General features: G+C 45.4%; 1 protein-coding gene across 5 annotated transcripts in view; it reads right to left on the reverse strand.

Moving 5' to 3' along the window:
• The window catches only part of DISC1 (DISC1 scaffold protein), a 393,175-nt gene that overhangs the window by 239,706 nt on the left and 131,115 nt on the right, over positions 1–22,354 (reverse strand). For 4 of the 5 annotated variants that reach the window (XR_012374326.1, XM_073879054.1, XM_073879052.1 and 1 more), the window contains one exon: positions 3,329–3,383. Coding sequence is in view for 4 of the 5 variants with exons in the window: in XM_073879054.1 (XP_073735155.1) it covers positions 3,329–3,383 (55 nt within the window). In the remaining variant the exon portion in view is untranslated. Of the gene's footprint in view, positions 1–3,328; positions 3,384–22,013; positions 22,107–22,354 lie in introns of those variants that run through there. The other variant, XM_025850695.2, reaches the window with a different exon arrangement.

Consider the following 22,354-nt stretch of genomic DNA (forward strand, 5'->3'; position numbering starts at 1 on the left):
GAGGGAGGGAGGGAGGGAGGGAGGGAAGGAGGGAGGGAAGGAGATGATTTTCCCAAATGACTTAGGTTATCTTTTATTTTGTTTGAAACAAAAACATCACATTTTTTCTTTTGTTTAAAGCAAAAACCTCATATTTGATCGATACCTACACTCAGATTGGTGAGCTACCTAGAAAAACATCCACTTCAACAAAAGCACACAACTCAGTTGAGTAACAACAAACGTGTATATGGAGACATTTCGGGTGGCCCACAAAGGATCCCTCTTTTCTTGCTAAAAATCTGATTCCATTCAAAAACTAAAATTAACCCAGTTGGGTTCATAGAGCCCAGAGAAAATATAAAATTCAATTTCCCCAGAAGAACCTAGATCTTGCTAGATACCATCAACTTGAATTGTTTTGCTTAGCTCAGACTGAAATTAAAATTATTTTTGGAATCAAAGCAGACTTCACCCATCCTGCCTAAAATGTTAGACTATTTCTTTCATGGCCTTAAGTATGTTCTTTTCCATTAAGCAGCTGTAACTTCCCAAATCTCTTTACAAAACTCATTCTCTGGATGAAGGCCACAGTATGGTGGCCTCCACGCCAAAGCCGGCATCAGCAGTGATGAGCATCCCCATGCCCCAGGTGAGAACTGTCAGGAGTCAGAACTGGGTGTTAAAAAGAAGATGCTCTGGATTGCTCCCCACAGCACTCAGTCTCGGGTTGGCCCAGTGCCCAATGGCAGGCCCAGTCCCTTTCCATCCACCTAAGAATGTCATCAGAAGTCCAGGAACATTTCTGCTAAGTCCGTAACACCAGCCATAATTCTTATGTCTCATCCAATGTATGTCCTGTCTTCCTGATTTTAGTTAAAGGCTTCTGTTAATCATAATTGGGTCAGTTTCTCCTTTGTTGAGCAAATCAATCCTTCAAGCTGTCACTATTAATATGAGACAGCCTTTCTAAAGCTTCTTATTAAATTGCAATGTACATTCTTTCAAGCACTGCTGGATGTAATCTAATATCTACCAACCTCCAGATATTCCATTTATTTCCAACTATTTCTTCCATCTCATTTATCCCTTAATTACCTAGTTTGGGGAACCATAAACGTCAAAGAAATGTAATGAATGAACGAAGGTTCCATTTCTCTTTGGGGGAGGAATCAAAAGAATATCGGATCTATATACCTAATACACTAAAGGAAGAAAACTGGGCCAACCTGCAATTTTTACCTCAAGGTCATGAGTCAATGGAGTCCAGAGTATAAAGTTGTTTCTGTGCGACTAGGCAGTTTTGTTTCAATTCCGTGTGGACTAATATATGTCCCCCATACAAACACACACACACACACACACACACACACATTCGTGTATGTGCAGACATACACACCCACCTATCCACACACAAACATGCCCCAGAAAATCTGCACCTCCTTTTTATTTCCAGATTAAACTGGACCTGAGGAACTCATTATCAAATGAAGCTTTTAGATTTACATTTTAAAATCTTAGATATGAATTCCTTAATCTTATGGAAAAGCAAGGGAATTAGGAGTTATTCGTAAGTGCATTAGAGAAGGTATGCAAACAAAGCCAATCACTTTTGGCATTTGGGCAAATCCAAGAGCTTTAACAGTAGCTGGGGATTATCAACAAATCCCACTATCATGTGCATATGTTAATATGTACGTGTGCTTAATATAAAATGTGCTACAAAACACACTCCTATATCAACACCACGTGTATTCTGTACTAGGCACGCCTGCCTGCTCATTGCTGGGAGAGGGACTCATTCAGATTACACACAGCACGTTCCAATACTCAATACACCCAAACCCTAGAGTACTTCCACCTGTTAATTCTGCGCAAAAATGAGGATGCACCTGACAAATGGCACATGTTTATGCCAGAAAATACAGGAGAAGGAATACTCCGCTGCCCCATGCAGGAAGCTTTGGTCTCTCCTCACCTTCCCAGTGGCTCCGCCTGGAGGTCACCTGCCAGACAGCTGTAGAACATGAATACTAGTCGGCGACATCACCGAAACACACAGAACAGAAATTCAGGTATGCCCTCTAGCACTTCCCCTCCTGCCTCACGTGACAAAGTGGGTAAACCGAGTCAGTCTCCCTTGAGCCAGGAAGAAGGTCTCTCAGCACTGCACAGTGTGAGAATCCACGACAAAAGCCATTTACCAGAGCCCTGCCTGGGGATTCTTTATTCTCTGAATAAAGCAGTGCCTTGGATCCCATCTTGCTCTTCTTTGGGCAAACGTTCTAGCCGGATGTCACTGCCTATCAAACTGCTGCCGTGTGATTTTTTAGCAAAATCATTTAATGTTTTTTTCAGAAAACAGACACAAAAACTGAAAAAAAAAAAAAAAGGTCCAGAAAAACTGTGGACACTTTTGCCAACAACACAGCCCCAATCTCCGCCCAGCTGTGGTGACATGCAAGCCCGTTGGCAGGTCTTCCGGATCTCTCTCCTGGGCGCTGGGGGAGGGCAAGAAAACATTCCTTCCAGGCCAGTGGACTCCCATCCGCTTTGCCCTCCGCTCAAAAACCTGTGCTTTTGTCCATTCTGACCATCTTATAACCAGCCCTGGCTCCCAGACCTAACACAAATAATCAATGATTCATCCCAGTTCTCTGCCACACATTTAGTAATTCACAGAGTAATTGATCCTACTTCTCAGTTTGTAAATACCTCGGTCACATATAACTATCTCTGCAGGGAAGGATTTTGTTTTGTAAACTGTGGTTATCCTAACTAACCATGACATTGACTATTTAATTGAATTGGCTAGGTGCTCCCAGGGAATACTTCAGGAGTGCGCCATCTCTACACAAACCGAGGTCCTGGTATGAACTATAAACGGCAGAGAGAATAGGCAAAATGATTCTGAAGTCAGCTTAAAAAGTTGAAAAAACAAACACCTGCTATGCCTTTTCTAAAACCTGTTTGTGAGGATCCCTGAACCTGCCCTCCTGGAAGAAAAGCAATTAATTTTTCAGATTACTCCCATCCTGAAAGCCTTTTCATGCAAAGGCATTTGACGGTACCCGAAAGCACTCATTTCCCATTCCCTAACACCAGCAGCTCCTGTTAGGCAAAGGCCGAACCAGTCAATCTCTGGGGGACCACAAGCCAGGACCTCTACCCCGAGAGCAGCCCCCATTCCCGGCTCTTCGGGTGCATCGCCTGGCCTGTCGAATGGCTCTGTAGAGTACACTTCCTTCAGAGCCATGAGTTAGCCTGAAATATCATGTGAGCTAGACATGACATTAAGTCAAAAGAAAACTTGAGAGACTTTAGAAAATGGGCATATAAAGATACTTACCTTAGCAGGGATTTCTTTAAGTGACAAGTTGAGGGATTTTATCCGCTCCTGGAGGCTAGAAGAATTAGAAAGAGGACATTGGTCTTCTTGGAATCATAGTTCCATACCACCACATAGAGGAACACTGAAACAGTGAACTTCCCATCAGCCTAAAGGCTGAAGAACAGTGGGAAAGATGATGCCAAATTGGTTCCATTTGACTGTGGAATAACATGTTGCTAGGAAGCAGATTTCACCTCCCTAATGATGCTCTACTTAGGCTAGTGCTTAAATCTGTCCTTTCCATAGTGAACATCTCCATAGCACATGGATAGGGTAAAGGAGCAACCCAGATGTCCTGGCAGCAAAGGATGAAAATTCACATTCCTATAACTACCTTCCAAGAAGGATGGTCTACACGGGGTAGCATTTCACGGGCAGTAATCAAATATTATCTATTCAGGTCCACTGTGTAATCCAACAAATATGGATGGATGACAAATGGATGAAACTAAGAATCAGATCTTATTCTCAATGTTGTTACCTAAAAGAGAGGAAGTACACGCAGACAATCAACTACGATATGAAGCAAGATGAAAAAAATACTATTGGGAAGAGGAACCCAGCGCTAGGATCAAACCGCTACCTAAAAACTGTCACAGGCAGGGGCACCTGGGTGGCTCAGTTGGTTAAGCCTCCAACTCTTGGTTTCGGCTCAGGTCATGATCTCGGGGTCGTGGGATAGAGTCCCACAGCGGGCTCCACACTCAGTGCAGAGTCTGCTTGAGATTCTTTCCCCCTCCCTCTCCCTCTGCTCCTCCCCCTGTTCATGCACGCTCTCTCTCTCTCAAATAAATAAATAAAACCTTAATTTAAAAAAAAAAAAACCTATCACAGGCAGATACTATCTCCAAGGGCACAGTGGAGACAGTAAGGTGGGTAGCAATTTAGAAAACTATGGGACTAGTGGGAGAGCTTCCCGAAAGAGGTGGAAAGTGAACAGGGCCTCAAGGGAAAAGAAGGAAGAACAAAACTCCAGGGAAAAGATGAGTGCAACTGGACCATATCATTCACAGAGGTGAACTGTGATGGACGAGAAGGGGAAGGATTGTTTCTAATGGGAGTGGGGGAGAGGGGTAGGACAGAAGGGAGAAGTCTGTCCACATCTGCAAGGTGTGCTTGTTTATTTAGGAAAATAAGGCCGGGGGGGGGATGCTAATATTTGTTTAATCTCAGTGGTGGGTAAATGAGTATGTATTTTTCAGTGTGTTTAGAATAGTCACAATCAAAATAATTCTTAAAGGAATATCAAGGACAAGTGTCGTCAATACTGAACGCTGGGCTAAGGAGTTCTGAGTTTTATCCCACAGGCAATGGGAAATTATTCTAGTTTTGAGCAGGAGAGCAATAGGAAAGAAATAGGGTTTTTCGGAAAATTAACTGGGCAGCCTATGAGAGGGGATTTGGAGTAGTCAGGCAGGCACCTTCAGCAGAAGCTCAGCTGCAAGGCCCAAGGGCAGCACAGAGGGACAGAAGTCCAAAAGGAAAGGAAGGTGGGGATCCTTTCATTACATTGATGCTGAAAAACAGTGAAAACATATGCTCTGGGTCTTTTCATTCATTCATCCATCCATTCATTCATTCATTCATTCATTCACAAACTCATTGTGAATATCTCCTGGGCACCTAGTAAGTTAGGAACTCAGAGCATAAGGACCTGGTTCTTGCCCTCAACAGCTCACTGCTTCCAAACAGTAGCCCAAATGAAAAAAATTTAAAGGAAAAAAAAAAAAGGTATAGGTACTAGAAGAGAAAAGGTCACTTAGCAAAATGGTGAGCTGCAAATGCAGGGAAGGTCAGGTTTTTCTGGGGTCTGTGTGGGGAGAGGGGTCAGGAAAAGCTTCTCTGGCAGGGGTCGCATAGTATCCGAGGGAGGTGGCCAATTTGCCCTTTGCTGGGGTTCTTCAGCTCTAAGAACTGGTTTTGAACGTCATCACCTCGACCAACCTGTGACTTCTGAGCACAAGCAAGTTCGTTTCCATTGCAAATGACCTGGAGCTGGGGCAGGTCCCTTCTAAACAAGTCATCCCCACTTCAGACCAACATTCAGCGGAGGAGGGGCACCGCACTGAGCTGAGGTCAGATTACAGCTGACAAAGAGCAGGGCACACCGTGGCAGCAGGATTTTCTGAATTCAGGAGTCACGATAGGACAAACATCAGTGTGCTTGGTGGGAACAGTGGGAACGCACATGTGGAATCCTGCCTGCAGAATTGCAGCCCGCTGGATGGAGGTTGGATCCTTTGAAAGGAGGTGAGTTTGAGTGTCATGCTAACATGGAGAGCAGGGAACAGACCCAGCCACTGGAGGTGCTAGGAAGAGAAGAGCAGAGGGTGTCCAAGATGCGCCGGTACCCATTCGACCTCTGATTCCAGAAGCAACTCTAGCTTCGTGCTGCTCATGTCTGTTGTCCACACTTCAAACTTCCCGTGGTTCTGCAGAAATGCACTCTCCCTTGCCAGGCAGATGGGAGTCCATGCAACTAATAACTTTTCAGGAAACAGTTCACCACAGAATTAATCCTGTATGATGAGCATTGAATAGTATTTTATAAGTAAGTGTTCGCGGCCACACACAAAGACTAGTTCATGCATTAACAATGAAGATAGATAAGTGGTCGGTCCACTTACTGACCCTGAAAATTCAGCTGGCCAAATAGCAGTGCCTTTAACTCACGCTCAATAGGTCAAGAACCAGCCTTCCAGGGGTTGACGCAATTTGCTGGTCTTGGCTCGGCTCGGGTCCTAACCCAGAAAGAAAACGAGTCTCCTCTCAAATATCCATGTTAGAGCAGGGAAGCAGTGATGCAGATAATTGAATGCATTGTTTCATATTTGATTTGATTTATATTTAATTTATTTAATTTATGCTGTATTACTTTTTGCAGTAGATTTACCTTCCTAATTATGTTTTGCTCAGGCTAATATTAACATTAGTTGCATCCCTGGGGTATACACAGAATGAAAGCAACAGGAGGCAGAAGGATGTGAATAATCTACATACCAGGCTAGTGGTTTTCAAGCTATTTTTAGTAGCAGAACTCTTCCAGACAAATTGTACATAGAACTGCAATCTATATATAAAATCCATAACAAGGGGATCCGGTCTGGCATGGGGTACAATGTCACTCTGACCCCACCCACTCAGTGCCCCACCATCACCCTGTGGCCCATGAACCAAGATTCCAGGACGAGGAATTCAAATTAAAAACCACTGAATTAGATAAGTTAAATGTTTAAAAAAAAAAAAGTTACACACATTTCAATGATTAAAACTAATCCCCATGTTTCTTTTAAGCTTGTGTATTTTTTTAAACGTGCTTTTTTTTTAAGATTTTATTAATTTATTTGTCAGAGAGAGAGAGAAAGAGCCCAAGCAGGGAGGGTTGCAGAGGGAGTAGCAGAGGGAGAAGCAGGCTCCCCGCGGAGTAGGGAGCCCGATGTGGGGCTCGATCCCAGGACCCTGGGATCACGACCTGAGCCAAAGGCAGACGCTGAATGACTGAGCCACCCAGGCGTCCCAAGCTTGTGTATTATTAACGACACATGAGAACTGTCTTCTCAGATCAAATACACTGATGCTAGAAGCACCTACACTGTCTCCACAAATAATGTCTTAGCAAATACATCAGACCTAATTTACTCCAATTGAGTATCTTTGTGCAAAGCAGCCGTCCGAGGACTAGCAGTGCCAAACATTTATTGAGCGCTTACTGTGTACCAGGCCCTCTTCTATATTCCTTACATACATGAGCATTTTAAATTCTCACAACTCTGTGCAGTAGGCACTATAATATCTACTTTTTCAGACAAGAAAGCTCAGTCAACGAGAGATTTAAGTAACTGTCCCAGGGTTAACCAGCTTGTAAGGGGGTAAATGATGACCAGGCAGTCCAGCCATCTGTTCTCCTAACCACCAACCAGTACTGCCTCTCCTGGAAGCCGAGTCCTTGTTCGAAACACGTTCTCACTGTCCAGCCTGACTTCCAGAATCCTATTTTAGAATTATGTTAAATTTACTGTACAATCGCTATCATTATTTGTAAACGCACGTTATTCCTTACTCACAAACTGGTGTTTAAATCATATGACCAAAATGCACCTTCAACAAATGAAGCCTTGGAGAAATCAAGACTGTCAACAAGAACGTGCAGCAGAGAAAGCACATCAGGGGCAGATGGGCCTGGAGCTGGTGGTGGCAAAAGAACTCGAGGGCAAAGGGGTCACTTCTGAGTTGATTGTGTCCCTCTCACCCCGATTCATTATGTTGGTGTCCTCATCACGGGATCTTATTCACAGACAGGGTCTTTCCAGAGGCGATCAGATTAAGGCAAGGGCAGGGGGGTGGAACCTAATCCCACATGCCTGGTGTCCTCATGGAAAGGGAAAATTCGGATACAGACACACACACAAAGGGAGGACCACAGAGGGAGAACACAGGGAGAAGACAGCCAGGAAGAGCGGCCTCGGGAGAGACTAAAGCTGCCGACACCTTGCTCTTAGACTTCTAGCTTCCAGAACTGTGAGACAGTAGATTTCTGTCATTGAAGCTGCCCTAGTCTGTGCTACCTTGTTGTGCTGCCCAAGCAACCGAACCCATGGGGGGTTTTCAATTTTCAACTCAAATTAACATGCAATTAATCATATGTGTTATAAGATCCTACATACTGGTACTCCGGGGTCCAACCAAAAAAGAAAGTCACTTCTCCATGGCAGCAGGTGGACAACAGACAACCTGATAGCTCTTTTGTTTGCTTCAGACTAACAGACGGTTCCATCTGCAACTCACCCAAGTGGCAGAGCAAGAGGCTACGACAGGTATGTGCAGAATGCAAACATTCTTACTGGTAGCGTGGGAGCTAAGGATTTGAGGGGCGGCTATCAGAAAAGTTTATATAAGGGGACTCCTGGGTGACTTCATCAGTTAAGCATCCGACTCTTGATTTCGGCTCAGGTCATGATCTCAGGGTCTTGAGATCAAGCCCCAAGTCAGGCTCTGTGCTCAGCGTAGAGTCCGCTTGAGATTCTCTCCCTCTCCCTCTGTCCCTCCCCAGCTCATGCTAAATAAATAAATACATACATACATACATAAAATCTTTTTTAAAAAAAGAAAAGTTTACATAAGCATGTCTTTGATTAAAAAAAAAAATGATTATGGGACCACTGGGTCAGGGTAGGAGCTCACAAATGCCCGAGCTTCAGGTTGGGAATGAAAAGCTCTCTTAAATACTCCTGCAGTATCACGAGAATGCTACCACCGGTATCAAAAATATCAGTAATAAAAAATTCAGCTTGGGGAGGGACAGACTGCTTCTCAGCACTAACGAGAAGGGAAGATGGGATGGAAGTCAATCACGGTAACGAATCTAAATAGCACAAGCCAAGACTGGTCAAGGGCCCGAAGGAGATGTATGCAGGACACTAATTCGGGTTCGATGACTCGGGGTGAGGAACAGTTCTAAGGGAGAACAGGCCAACCAGAGAACCACTCTGGCCCATGGACACTGTCCTCTGAAATGCTACAAAGGCCTGTGAGTTGGTCCCCTGCTTTGTCCTCACCACTGCTCGGCTCAGATTCGGCTCCAGGATACCCAGGGAAAGCCAAGGACCAGTGCGGCCCACCTGCCATCACACCTCTGACCGCCTCTCCCACAAGGCCCTCCTTCACTGGCTCTGCCTTGCCTCAGAGGCCTCCTGACAGCACGCCCAATCTGCCTCGGGGGACACAGGCCCTTCTGAGCCTGGATGCTCCCTCTGCCCCCAAGACATGTGCCAGGCCAGCCCCCCACCCCCCTTCAAGTCCTTGCTCTAATCTTACCCTCTCAGGGAGCCCAGCCTGACGACTCCATTTAAAACTGCAAATTCACATCTTCTCCTGTTCTTCCTCCACAGCATTCACTTCCTACTAACCTACTATGTGATCTACTTCCTTATTATATTTATTGTTTCTTTCTGCCTCTCCCCGCCCCCACCCCCAAATAGACAGAAAGCTGTCAAGGGCAATGATCTTTCATGGAAAAGTTCCTGGCACATAGTGGGTACTTAATTAAATATTTGCTTAGTGAGTGCTGCTCACCCTCTTGTCTTCTTCCTAAGGAATACAGTAGTCTCTGCCTGATTTATGATTCACTTTCCATGGTTTCAGTTACCCGCAGTCAACCAGTCTGGAGGCAGATGATGTTCCAAGCTATCGTCAGAAGGTCAATAGTCGCCTAACGCTATGTCACGTGCCTACGTCATTCACTTCACTTCATCTCATCATGTGCGCATTTATCATTTCTCATCATCGCAAGATGCGTGAGTATAGTACTGTAAGATTTTTTTGAGACAGAGACCATATTCATGTAACTTTTATCATAATACACTGTATAATTGTTCTATTTTATTATTAGTTATTGTTGTTAATCTCTTATTGTGCCTAATTGATAACTCAAACTTTATCATAAGTATGTATGTATAGGAAAAAACACAGTATACGTAGGGCTCGGTACTACCCATGGTCTCAGGCATCCACTGGGTCTTGGAACATATCCCTGTGGATAAGAGGGACCTGCTGTATGTAGGTGGAACTTTACATGAGGAAGAAGAGATTAAAAACCTAGAGTCTACTCATTAAGATCTTCGTTCCTCTTCCTAAATCCCATGTCTTAGAACTCTGGCTCTCTTTGACTTATCTCTTTTGGATGGTTTCTCTTCATAGACTATGTATAGGCTGAATTTTATTCCCCCCAAATTCACATCTTAGAGTCCTAACCACCCTGCGCCCTGCATTTCAGAATGTGACCTGATTTGCAAAAAGGGTCACTGCAAATGTAGTTAGTTGAGAAGAGCCTGTTAGGGTGGGCCCTACTCCAATATAACTGGTATCCCTATAAAAAGGAGAAATTTGGATTCAGAAACACACACAGAAGGAAGACAGTGGTAAGAGACACAGGGGGAAGAATGTCACCTATAAGCCAAGGAGAGAGACTTGGAACAGATCCTCCCCTCAAGGTCTTCAGAAGGTCCAGCCCTGCCCATACCTTGATCTTAGACACCTAAACACAATAAATGGCTATGTTTAGGCTACGCGCCTCCAGTACTTTGTTAGGGCAGTCCTAACAAACTAATGCAGACTGGCCTGAGGAGGGAGACGTGCGGAGAGCTAGAAGGTCAGAAGTAAGGACCAGGACTGTGTAAAGGGCACCCACAGGTCTCAGCCTGGAGCCTGTCTCTAGCCAGTGCAAATGAGTCCTCTCGGCTGCCAAACTGCCTAGGCCAGAGGGTCAGTCTATAAAATTCAGAGTGACGGTGCTTAGAGTATCTTGCTAATCTTCCTCAATAACCTATCGCTGCATTCGGTACCTATTTGTTTAAAGAACCCCGCACCCCAGTCAAATAGCAACCAACCATTGTTCACTCCCTATTTCTCCAGACTTAAGGAAGCATACCTCAAAAGCCTTATAAGAAATTTGAATCTGTACCTTCTTTCAGTAATGCCTTCAATACTTCCCATAGATCCATGCATCAGAGGGCCCTGCCCTGATCCTCTGTACTCTTGAAATGAAAGCATCCACGAGACCAGAGATACATGCCCATCCAGGTCTAGGCCAGGCCTTCCCTAAGAGCCATGAGACTGCTGCCTGCCAGGACTCTTCTCCAAGTATTCCTCTCGAGGGTGGAACACACCGCAGTGGGCATACCCGTAGGCCCAAGCACTGGTTGAGCAGTGCCTACTTTGAAGGCGTGGCTATTTCTTGGACGTGCAGGCCAGGCGTCCACATGTAAAGCCCATCAGAATCCCAGGGCAGGAAGGACAGATGCCAGGGTGGGAAGACAAGGTCAGGCAGGCACCCCATTGGTCCTCTTCTGAGCCACAGATATCAGGTGGGCCTGAACTGACTCCTTTATGTTCGTGTCCTAGAGAAACTACGTCTCACTTTATGTGGCCTTCCTTTGTTCTTTATGCTTCCTTCTGCCACCACCACCCTTGGCACCAGCCCTGGCCCAGCACGTTAGACCACACCCAGGACGCCGGCCACACACCTGCCCCAAAGACGAGCCTTTGAAGAACAAACTGTGTCCCTACTCTCATCTGACCTTTGCTGAATACAAGAATATTAATGACTCTGAGAATTCCACCACCCCCCTAACTCATTGCAAGACTTTGAGCAAGTCACTTCTCTCTGGAGCTCTATTTCCTTACCCACAAAGTGAGGCAGTTGAGCCAAGTTATTTCTGAGAAACTTTCAATCCTACCATCCAAAGTTCTTTTACTATTCTGCCATTCAAGATTCTCTTACCAATGTTATTTTACCTGCAGAGAGCTAGAGTGGTTAAAAGACACACAGGTTATATAAAGTGCCAGATGATGTTGGTGACAGAGGCAGAAATAGAGGCCAGACATCTGTCATTTTTCTAAGCAAGGCACAATTTTTCAGTCCTCAGAACAGAGTTGTGCAGAAGGTCTGCTGTCTATTGGCAGGTGCCAGTCCATCTCCTGCCTGTATACGTGGCCTGATGTTGAAGTCCCATTTTAGCAAAAAGCTCTGGGAAAGGAGGAGGAATATCAATTTAATCTCCAAACAGTCTTCTCCCTGCCCCTCTGTCTCTCTCCCCATTTGTAGTTTCATCCCGTGTCTTGTTTAGTAAAAATAAGTTTAAGAATGAGAGATTGTTACTAAAGCAAGTTAGAAATGACATAAAGGGCAAAACGACAGCCACCCTGGTACAGGCATTACTTGGGTCTTGAATTTAAAAAAAAAAAAAAAAAATACAGGAATCCATTGACATTAACACCCTTGCCAATTACTGCTTGGTCCTCTAACCTTCTGTCAGGGGCAAGTGGTTAAGAAGATGACAGCAAAAACAGCTTTAGGAAATGCAGGATTTTATCTACTTGGCCTTTTTCCTTCTTTGGACCCTTCTTGCCTCACAGATGATAATGTCACATGTCACCGGTGGGACCCGCATGGGGCACAGACAACAAAAATGCCAAGAATTCCTCCAGATTTCAGATGACCTCGAGAAGGCACAACAGGGCACATATACTCATCAGGAGCAGGCCGTTCTACAGGCCGTAAAAGCTATCGAGCTGGTTACCTGAGACATTTACTCTTGGGGAAGCCTGCATAGTGCGGTGCGGAGAGATCTGTACCAAGAGCCCGGAGCTCTGGCAACCCGTGACCATCCTCACCCCTCTGGCCTGGCACGTAATCTCTGTCCTGCTCGGTGGTGGGACAGGAACATGACGTAGAGTCTGCTCATGTGACAGACACTTACATTCATCCTGGGGATCTTGGGCACAGTGAAGTATTGAAAGGTTTTTCATAAAGCATTCATACAAATAACCATGACTACCTCAGAGTAAGAAAGTGGTTTTGAGGAATCTGACAGAAATCAAGCACAGGGGTTTTTAACTAGGGTAAATATAGGTGATGTTTCCCTCTCTGCCCCAAGCAAAAGAGATTAAATCAAAGAAATCAAGAAAAACAGGCCAGGGAAATACTCAGACTTTCAGCCCTTGGATCCATTCTCTGGATACGGAGAGATCACATTAGTGACTCGTCTCCTTACTGAGTCTTTCTCTGAATTTCAGGGATCCCATGTCTGAACTCTAACTAAAATACTAGACTCTGAAACTCCAGAGTTTTGGTGGTAAAGTCCCATTCCTCCAACTAACTCAGCAGACTGAGGTTGAGATGTCACATTTTGTGTGACTACAACCTCTTTTTTTTTTATTTTTTTATTGTTATGTTAATCACCATATATTACATAATTTATTTTGGTGTAGTGTTCCATGATTCATTGTTTGTGCATAACACCCAGTGCTCCACGCAGAACGTGCCCTCCTCAATACCCATCACCAGGCTAACCCATCCCCCCACCCTTCTCCCCTCTAGAACCCTCAGTTTGTTTTTCAGAGTCCATCGTCTCTCCTGTATAACCTCTTCTTAATAAAGTCCATCTAGGAAGCTCGTGTGAGTACTCCCAAAGGGGAGAGCGGAAAGAGAGCGAGTGAGAGCCCACGAGGGTCTCCAGCTTCCTAGGGAAGACTTCCCGTGGTCGGGGCGCTAACGTGGAAACGTGGAGCAGAGGAAACGCGCGCTAGTACCGAATGTACCGGATGCACAGTCCTCCAAATTTGCTGATGCGGGTAAGACCGAGCGCCCGTGCGCGCACATGCACGCCATCACCCCGCCTGCTCTTGCCAGTCCCCACCCCCACTGGGAGACTGCCTGACATCATGGAGTCACACCTTGCCTCTGAGGCCAGTTCCATTAAAAACCACAGCTTTATTTTCAACTGATTAACTTGGTATTTGGCTTGCCCAAAGACTCTAAGTGTTAAGCAGATCTTTCAGTGCTTCTCAAACCATCTTCTCCAAAGTGTAACTGTAATTCATATGCCAGAAGGATTTTGACTTGCAGGCATTTGTCTGTAAGGGATCTTAAGCTGTCTGATGAAAAGGAAATGAGAGTAAGAGTCTAAAATATGAACAGCCTTACGTTCAGACCGTAAGTACTCTGCTCTCTACCCCTTCCTCTCAAGTTATTCAGTGATACCTAGTCACATACAATGAGAAAATAAATTCCTGGTCTCCTCTTTTTTGAAGACTGGTAACCAAGTGGGCTCCATATTTTCAATATTATCATAAGCCAAATGTATTTAAACATTCAAAAAGATTTCAATTCTGGGCTATAGAGCTTTTCTCCACCAAACTCCTGTGAGTCTAATCCTTAAAACACTACAATTTTTTTTAAGATTTTATTTATTTATTTGAGAGAGAGAGAATGAGAGACAGAGAGCACGAGAGGGAAGGGGGTCAGAGGGAGAAGCAGACTCCCCGCTGAGCAGGGAGCCCGATGTGGGACTCGATTCCGGGACTCCAGGATCATGACCTGAGCCGAAGGCAGTCGCCCAACCAACTGAGCCACCCAGTGCCCCAAAACATTACAATTTGATCCAAGGGAAAAATGAGGCTGCCTCTGGGTTTACTCAGGTAAGTGATCCCAAGGCAACTTCAGATTTCCACATCAATCACCGTCCCTTAATTCTGACTATTTAATAATAAGTCATGTCCCATTGCCCCAGAATTTTTTAAAGAACTACCCTGAACTGCTTGCATTTCCTCTTAATACTAATATTTTTAAATGTATGTTGTTTTTCCTAAATTTATAAACATGTATACTTTCCATAACTATGAAGTTTGCCCAAAAGGTTATACTTTCTGCTTTGGGTTTATGATGTTTTCTGAGTCATCTTTAATTATTTGCTGTCTGGCTAAGAATAAGCATATGCACAGCAAAAGCCTGCACAGTTTAAACCTTACATTTCTCTCAGGCTCTTTCAAAACCTGCTGACAAAGCAACAGTTCAGTTGGATTCCTGAGACTGGAGAATATTATATATTTCATTTCCTAAAATGTTTCAGCGAGTAAACTAAAGATTTACACATTTTACTGGATAAAGACTGCAAAAATAGGGGCGCCTGGGTGGCTCAGTTGGTTAAGCGACTGCCTTCAGCTCAGGTCATGATCCTGGAGTCCTGGGATCAAGTCCCGCATCGGGCTTCCTGCTCGGCAGGGAGTCTGCTTCTCCCTCTGACCCTCTTCCCTCTCGTGCTTTCTATCTCTCATTCTCTCTCTCTCTCAAATAAATAAATAAAATCTTTAAAAAAAAAAAAAGACTGCAAAAATAGACCAAAGCTGAACAAAACGAATGAACGGCAGGAAAACATCTCGTTGCCTACACAAGTAACGGAATAAAAAAATCACACACTAACATCAATACAACTCAAAGAGGAAGCTGAAGAAATTTGCCCAAAAGGATGCACAAAGTAGTAATGATATGGCAGCCAAGATGAACGTCTTAAGAAAAATGTCCCCAATGTATAAGGCACAGGGCCCCCCCTGCAAGCATCTATGTAGAAACCTAAAGGTTCGGGTCCAGGTCATCCCAGCAGCCTAGGAATCAGCACAGGACGGGTTAATAATCACCTCTTACCAGCTTGGGACAGAAATGCTCTTAACTAACTAAATTCCCACCGAGCAATGAGCTGGCATTTCCAACCTGGGGATATTTCCTGCAGTCACTTGAAAAGGTTATGTCTGAGCGGAACTGAATTGCCTTTCACTGGAAGAGCTTTCAACCTCTGGCTCAAGGTTTGAAGAACAGTCTAGTGGTGTCATATCAACATCGAAGAGTTAGAGCAGGGAACAGTAACATACAAACGTACAAAGAGGGAACATTCTTGGGATCTGTCAGGAGTAAGAGAATTTGGTGAAAAGGAATAGAAAATTGTAGAAGACACCCAAATGATGAAGAAGTTAGGTACAGAACAGTTCTCAAGGTGATAATTATGGAAAATAAAAAACTGAAATTGACCAGAGGAAAAACGTTGAAAATAGGCCACATGCTTCCACATATGCTGAGAGATCACTTGCAATCGCAATATTAGGAGAACTGGCTGCAATCAGTTTAAGATGATTATCTCCCATCTTGAAGAATCCCTGGGGCTCTAGTTGAAAACAGTTCATCTGATCCCTAAATTATAAAAAAGGAATGGATCAGTGTACAAATTACAAGCCTCCCAAGAAGAACCTACCTAAATAATCACAGACCCAGGTTGGAAACTCCTTGAAGGAAATAAAGGACAGAGAACTTGTAGAAAATCACAGTAAATTCAATGTAGTACAAAATGACATTTTTGTTTTTAAATCTGGAAGGAAGAGGAGATTCCTCCCCTGCACTTCTCAAATACACTCAACACAGAAGCCTGTCTTCTTGGGGTGAGTGGCAACTGTACCCACCCAGAGGGGTGGTGGTTTCAAATCCCTTCCTTCTCCTCCAAGCTGTGGTTGGGATACTTTTATCGTTGCCTATAACGATGATCTTCCAAAGGAAACAGGAGGGTACAGCAGTGAGCTGCACTCCAAACTGAACAGTAGCCACCGTGCAGGCTTCAGTTCTGGCCGGCGTCTAGTGACGCGCGAGTCATTAGCACCGCCTTGCTGAGGAAAGACAGAACTTGAGCACCATGCCCCGTGGCTGGTCATAGTCTGCCCAGGGAACTTGGCCGGGGAACTCATCTGAGGGCTCTCAGGAACAGAATGACCGTGTTTTAAAGCAGTGTCTTTTAAAACTGATTTCACAAAATCTGAAAGTGCAAAGTGTTCTAGATCCAGAAGGAACCTTCAACATCATCTGGTTCAAACCTTCATTTTATAAACCAGACTTCCAGTTCCCGTAGCACCAGGCCTGGCTTCCTACATCCTTTCTACGGAACTGCCAGCAGACCTCTCCGACCCGAAGCACCCGCTGCCTGTGTGTAGAGACCTGTTTGCTCTGATCCCTCTCCGGTGACCCCAGGTGATCTGTGAGGCACAGAGACACCCGTTGCTGGCCTGGAATGACACCCATTCTCTTTTGCTTGGACCCACAGACCCATGCCCTGACTAGCTGGACTTCTCTCCATTGCCTGCCTGGGCACTGGGTTCAAAGCCCTGGTCTCTCCTGGGCTGTCAGCATTAACCATATCTCTCCCCCCGACCCCCATATCAGAGATCGGCCGAAGATGTCAGGATACTGCTGCTGTATGACTTGGGGCCCTCAGCAGCCTCGTCTGCAAAATGGGCATAAAACCAATACACTGTCCAGGATACCTTATAGGGTTATGGTGATCAAAAATTAGCATTTTGTAAATAATAGCAATGTTAAAATTAATCTGTGGTTATGAATACAAATCTCAGTAGGAAAGCAAGCCATGATGAATGTGAGATTTGGGAGGCGCACCTGCAGAGCAGTCCCAAACACCAAGGACATGCCTAACAGTGAACACCGCCTAACACCGCTATAAGGACACATCAGTCTTGCTTTGCTCACATGCCACCATCTCAACACATTGACTTTCTGGGCAAATACTGTCTGCCTCTGCGATTCCTGGGAAAGGCAAGGCATATGCAGAAAATCCTGAACAGTGGTTCCAGCAAGCACAGAGCCGCTCTACCAGGTGATTTCTGCTGGATTAGTCCCATAAAGCCACTGCTCCTGACAGACCTACCAGGTCAAAGACAAAGGCAGAGAAGGAAGAAAAACAAAGACCAGAAGGAGAGACGAAAGAACACAATCACACAAATGGAGAGAGGCTGGGAGACCAGAGGGGTGTCCTAAAGTGCCTGCGTCACCCCACTTTGGGCCACCTCCTGCAGTCAGCCCGCACACAGGGACACACAACTGCCTCTCCACATACCCGCTGAGGATCCCGCATGCTCCTCCTGCCGGACATGGAGGCCTGTTTCCTGATCCGGGCCCTGCTGTGTTCACTGAGCCTCCTCACTCTCATGAGATATGGATCTGGGGGGAAAGTGGGACTCTTGATTTTGCTCCAGTCAATTGTGAACTGCTGAATTCCATTATTTCAACTCTGTCTTGAAAGGAGCCCTGATATTGGCCTGGGCTTCTCCCTGTGGACTGAAGACTCCTCTCACGGGCATGCCTGGGCTCCTGAACAGTCCATCGCCCTCACTGGGGAGCCCCGGGCGGTACGAGCAGGGAGGAGGGAGCAGCCCTGGCCGGGGGGGGCCGCCTGCTACCCCCATGCTGATCAGTCACCCTGACCGAGGTCCCTCACGCACCTGCCACGGAGCTGAGGAATGAAGAGCCCAACCACAGGCTAATAAAGCCAGTCACGGGCATCTAAAGAGTGTTAGGAAGTACCCGTCCACAGCCCTCATCTCTGTTGTTAGGACTGGGATTATTCCTATCGCTCCTCACAGCTGGCCACACGCTGCTGGACGGGGTCACAGCCCGGCTCTTCCCTGGTGTGCAAGGCACACACACAGACCAACAGAGGCCGGGGGAGCTGAGCTAATGGCACCGGACAGAGATGAGCTGCAAGTCACCACCCTCCTCAACTTATGCCAAGTAAGTAGATGGAAACTCACAGCCCACATGCAGGGATGTGGCCCAAGGAAAACCCCAGAACCTGTCGCATCCTTCCTCTCTGTGTTCCATCCTTTGCCCCAGCCCTCGCACCCAATCCCATTACTGATTAACAGAGTGGAGTCAGTATGGGATGGAATGAGAAGGATGGGATAATGTGGAGGGAGAACCAAGCTCACTGGAAAAAAACTATCCATCCAGACCTCTCCCATTAAAGGAAAATTTGCAAGAGGAAACAAGGAGTTCGCTATAAGTCTGAAGGGTTGGAATCCCAGAGATAAAGGAAATTCAAATGAACTTATCTTTCCAGTGGCCCCTGTCCTTTCTACATCCCTGATATATCAGCTTCCACAATGTGGAGTTCCTGATTCCCCCGGGGCTTAAAAATGGTCTCTTGGTCACTAGAAGAAAACTATTTCTGTCGGCTCTATCAAGAGGCAGCTATGAGATCTCTGAGCAGGCAGCTCTTCATTCCATCCTGCTAAGATAATTGATCCAAAACACAGATATCGGAAAACTCAAACTGCTGCTTTGGTTTCTATTATAATGTCCAAATAAAAAGCCATGGGCTCTCTCATCCCTAGCGTACAACCTTCTACCTCCAGCCCCTCTCTAACACCCACCAGATAGATTCCCAATGAGCTATAGTCAGAAATGATGGCACCATGTAAGCACAGAGAGTCTCCACCAGTGATTTGCTCAGAAATGCCAAGTGCTATCAGGAAGTTCCTTTTTAAGCTGTATAGTTTATCCAGGGAAAGAGGCATATCCTTCCTTTTGAACTTGCACATTACCAAGTTGGGTAAGTCAGAAACAGCTTCTCCCCAGACAACACCCTGAGTTTATAGCTGGCCTCTATGAAGAATCTTTATGGGTGATGATAATAATAACTGTGATGTTGAGTGGTCTGTTTCTCCACATATTTGTAACAATACCAGTCTCTACAACCTCTCTTCAAAAGACTTCAAGATTTGCCTATTTCACAGTTTGTCAGGATCTCTCTATCTGGCCTAAGAAGAAACTATTCTCATAAACAACAAAGACGTTTGTCAACAAAGCTACTGAGTGCCTCTAAGATCCAGTCTTCTGGCTGGGGCACCTACAAGATATGCCCCCAAGTCAACATCTTCTAAAAGAAAACCAGTATCCCATATGAAACAACTAAGTTAACAAGATCGTGTACAATTAGTTAAAAACACTAGACCAGGGCGCCTGGGTGGCTCAGTTGGTTAAGCGACTGCCTTCGGCTCAGGTCATGATCCTGGAGTCCCGGGATCGAGTCCCACATCGGGCTCCCTGCTCAGCGGGGAGTCTGCTTCTCCCTCTGACCCTCTTCCCTCTCGTGCTCTCTCTCTCTCTCTCATTCTCTCTCTTTCAAATAAATAAATAAAATCTTTAAAAATAAAAAAAATCACTAGACCAAGCGATCTCTGATCTACTGAGCCATAGGACTCCACATTTGACTTCTTTCAAGCACTCTATTTCTGGGAGTCCATGCTGCAGCCCGTCAGCTTGGAAAAGGTGTGTCTTCCTTCTTAAATGGAAAGCCCACAAAATAACAATGATTTTTCCAGTTAATATTTATGGTCAGGAACAGCATGAAGCCTCACCTCCCTAGCGTGTAAGAAAGGAAGCTGATCTGTCGAAACCTGCACCTACATGCCCCAAACTGCCCTAAGGCAGGGAGGTGCCCGCCTGCCTCACTAAGTAAATAAATCAGATGCCAGGGGTCACCTGTTGCCGGGTCACCCAGATTAGGAGAGGTCCCAGGGTGGTCACTCTCCCAGCAACACAAAATTCCGCTCAGTGCTGGCAGTGCTCTGCTCATGATAAACATCCCAGGCTGAGGATTTAGGCAGAATAACAGACTGGAAATGATAGGATCCAAGTTCACGGGCCCTGCTCTATCGGCCTACCACACCGTGGAGATCCTTGTTTTAGACTAAGAGAAACAACTTCCTGGGATCTCTGGAAAGAAACGATCTTTTATTAGTTCAGACCAAAGGCAGCTACGGATATATATGAGAAGTCCTCTTAGTGGCTGCTTCACCAGGAAAACCTCCTGAGTTTTTGTTTCCTCATCTGTAAAATGCAAACGGGGAGACCAGCCCGCCTGCGGCCCCGAGCTGGTGTGTGAGAAAGTGCTCACTCCACAACCTGGCATCTCTATAGAATACAAGGCACACCTGCAGGGATACTGCCCAGGAATTCAACTCAAAACCCAGAGGCTTTGTTAAACACTGCCGTGGATTCTAAGTTAAGCATGCCCTAGCTTTTTCCCCCCCGCAAAGAGCCATCACCTTGTGTGAGAGTTGAGAGATGTGTAACACACCTGTGCGTGGTGAAAAGCAGAAGGAAAAATAAGTAGGACACATCTGGATGGTAGGACGAAAAAGGGATCATTTTAAGCCTCAGATGTAAATATATGTATTTGTAAATATAATAATAAATCCACATGTATGGTTCATCTTATATATTACACATAATGCATACAGAAAAATACAATGCATGTTATATGTGCATACGTATAATGACATATGACAAAGTATACGACACATATCATATGCACCCTTACCTCCATATGTGTACATGTGTGTGCGCGTGTGTACACAGCCCTAGAATTACTTCCACAGAAGAACACAGGAAGCAGGAGTGGGAGAGAGACATGGAATAAGGTGCCGCAGGAGAGCACAAGTCATATTCAATGGCCAGTTTCCTCTGGCTGAAATTTGGCAACAATCCAGATCTCTCGTCCTTCTCCCATGGGCATGAGCCATGGGGTTAGATCTCTGAAGGGAAATATTGGGGCTGGGAGGGGGATAGAAGGAAGTTCTAAGCACCTCCCTAGCACAGCACCCGTGGCTTGCTTTCCTTGGCTGGATACGGTGTGCTATGTGGCTAAGAGAGGACATTATTCACTAAATAGTCTGAGACACATCAGCACAATTTGAAGGCCTTCAGAAGACTGGAATCCCATGATAAAAATGACAAGCAGTAAGTAGAGTGAAGTGCTTACTACCATCCACGCACAGTTATGAGAGCTTTATATGTATTAACCGTTGATCCACATAACAGCCCCATTATCACAGCCCCTCCCCCAAATAATAAGTGGTTCCCAGCTGTTACGTGGCTGAGTGAGGCTTCACCCCCAGAAAACTGGATGGCAGAGCCCACATTCGCAACCACTACAGGTCGTAAGTTTTATGGATTATTGTCTTCAGCATAATAACCTAACTGAGCAGAACAGGAATCCCTCCTGCAGTCCTTACTACCTATCTGCGTGTTCATCCGGGCACTACTCAGCTTCCGTACACGTGACTTCTGTCTTTCACCAAAGTAAGACCATGATCTCCCGCAGAGCAAGACACAGAAGTGCACCTTGTGGATATTCCATAATACAGAGCACAGGGAAGATTCTCACTCCATAGTAAGTAAATAAGAAACTAGGCTGAGAAGTAACAAACAGGCGTTTAAGTATCAATTTTGCCTCTTACTGGGACTCTGGGCAAATTACGAACTTTCTTTTCCTCATCTATGAAATAAATATAATAAGAGAAGCAACTCATAAAGCTTAGCACAGTGCCTGGCAAAGAGTAAGCACTCAATAAATGCTAGCTATTATTAATAATCATTCTTTCTTCCTGATGGAAACACTGCCACTGACTGAGTACCCCCCCCTTAATGGCTCACCCCCTCCACCAGCAAGAGTTATAGATCACCTCTCTCCAGATGATCGTCCTCAGCAAGGGTTGGCATCAGAATCTCTAACCAACTGAGCTGCAACAGATTGTAGAGGGACAGAAGGTGCCCTGGGAGTATCTGGAAATGGGGGGGAGGCTCACAGTAGAATGGAGAGGAGTCCTGGCATTGGGTAGGCTGGTGGGATGTAAAATATCTCCCAATACTCAGGACTGCCCCACACAAGGAAGAATTTTCCCGCTCAAAATAACGATAGCACTTCCATTGAAAATCTAGAGCCCTGCTTGCAAAATATTTGTGGACAGCAGGTAACATCAGTCCCATAAACCAGTCAGAGGTGAGCGATCCCAAATCAGTTAGGAAATCAA

This window comes from Callorhinus ursinus, unplaced genomic scaffold (genome assembly GCF_003265705.2).
Source record: "Callorhinus ursinus isolate GAN/ISIS: 27379988/994484 unplaced genomic scaffold, GSC_fseal_2.0 scaffold32, whole genome shotgun sequence".
Classification (NCBI taxonomy): domain Eukaryota; kingdom Metazoa; phylum Chordata; class Mammalia; order Carnivora; family Otariidae; genus Callorhinus; species Callorhinus ursinus.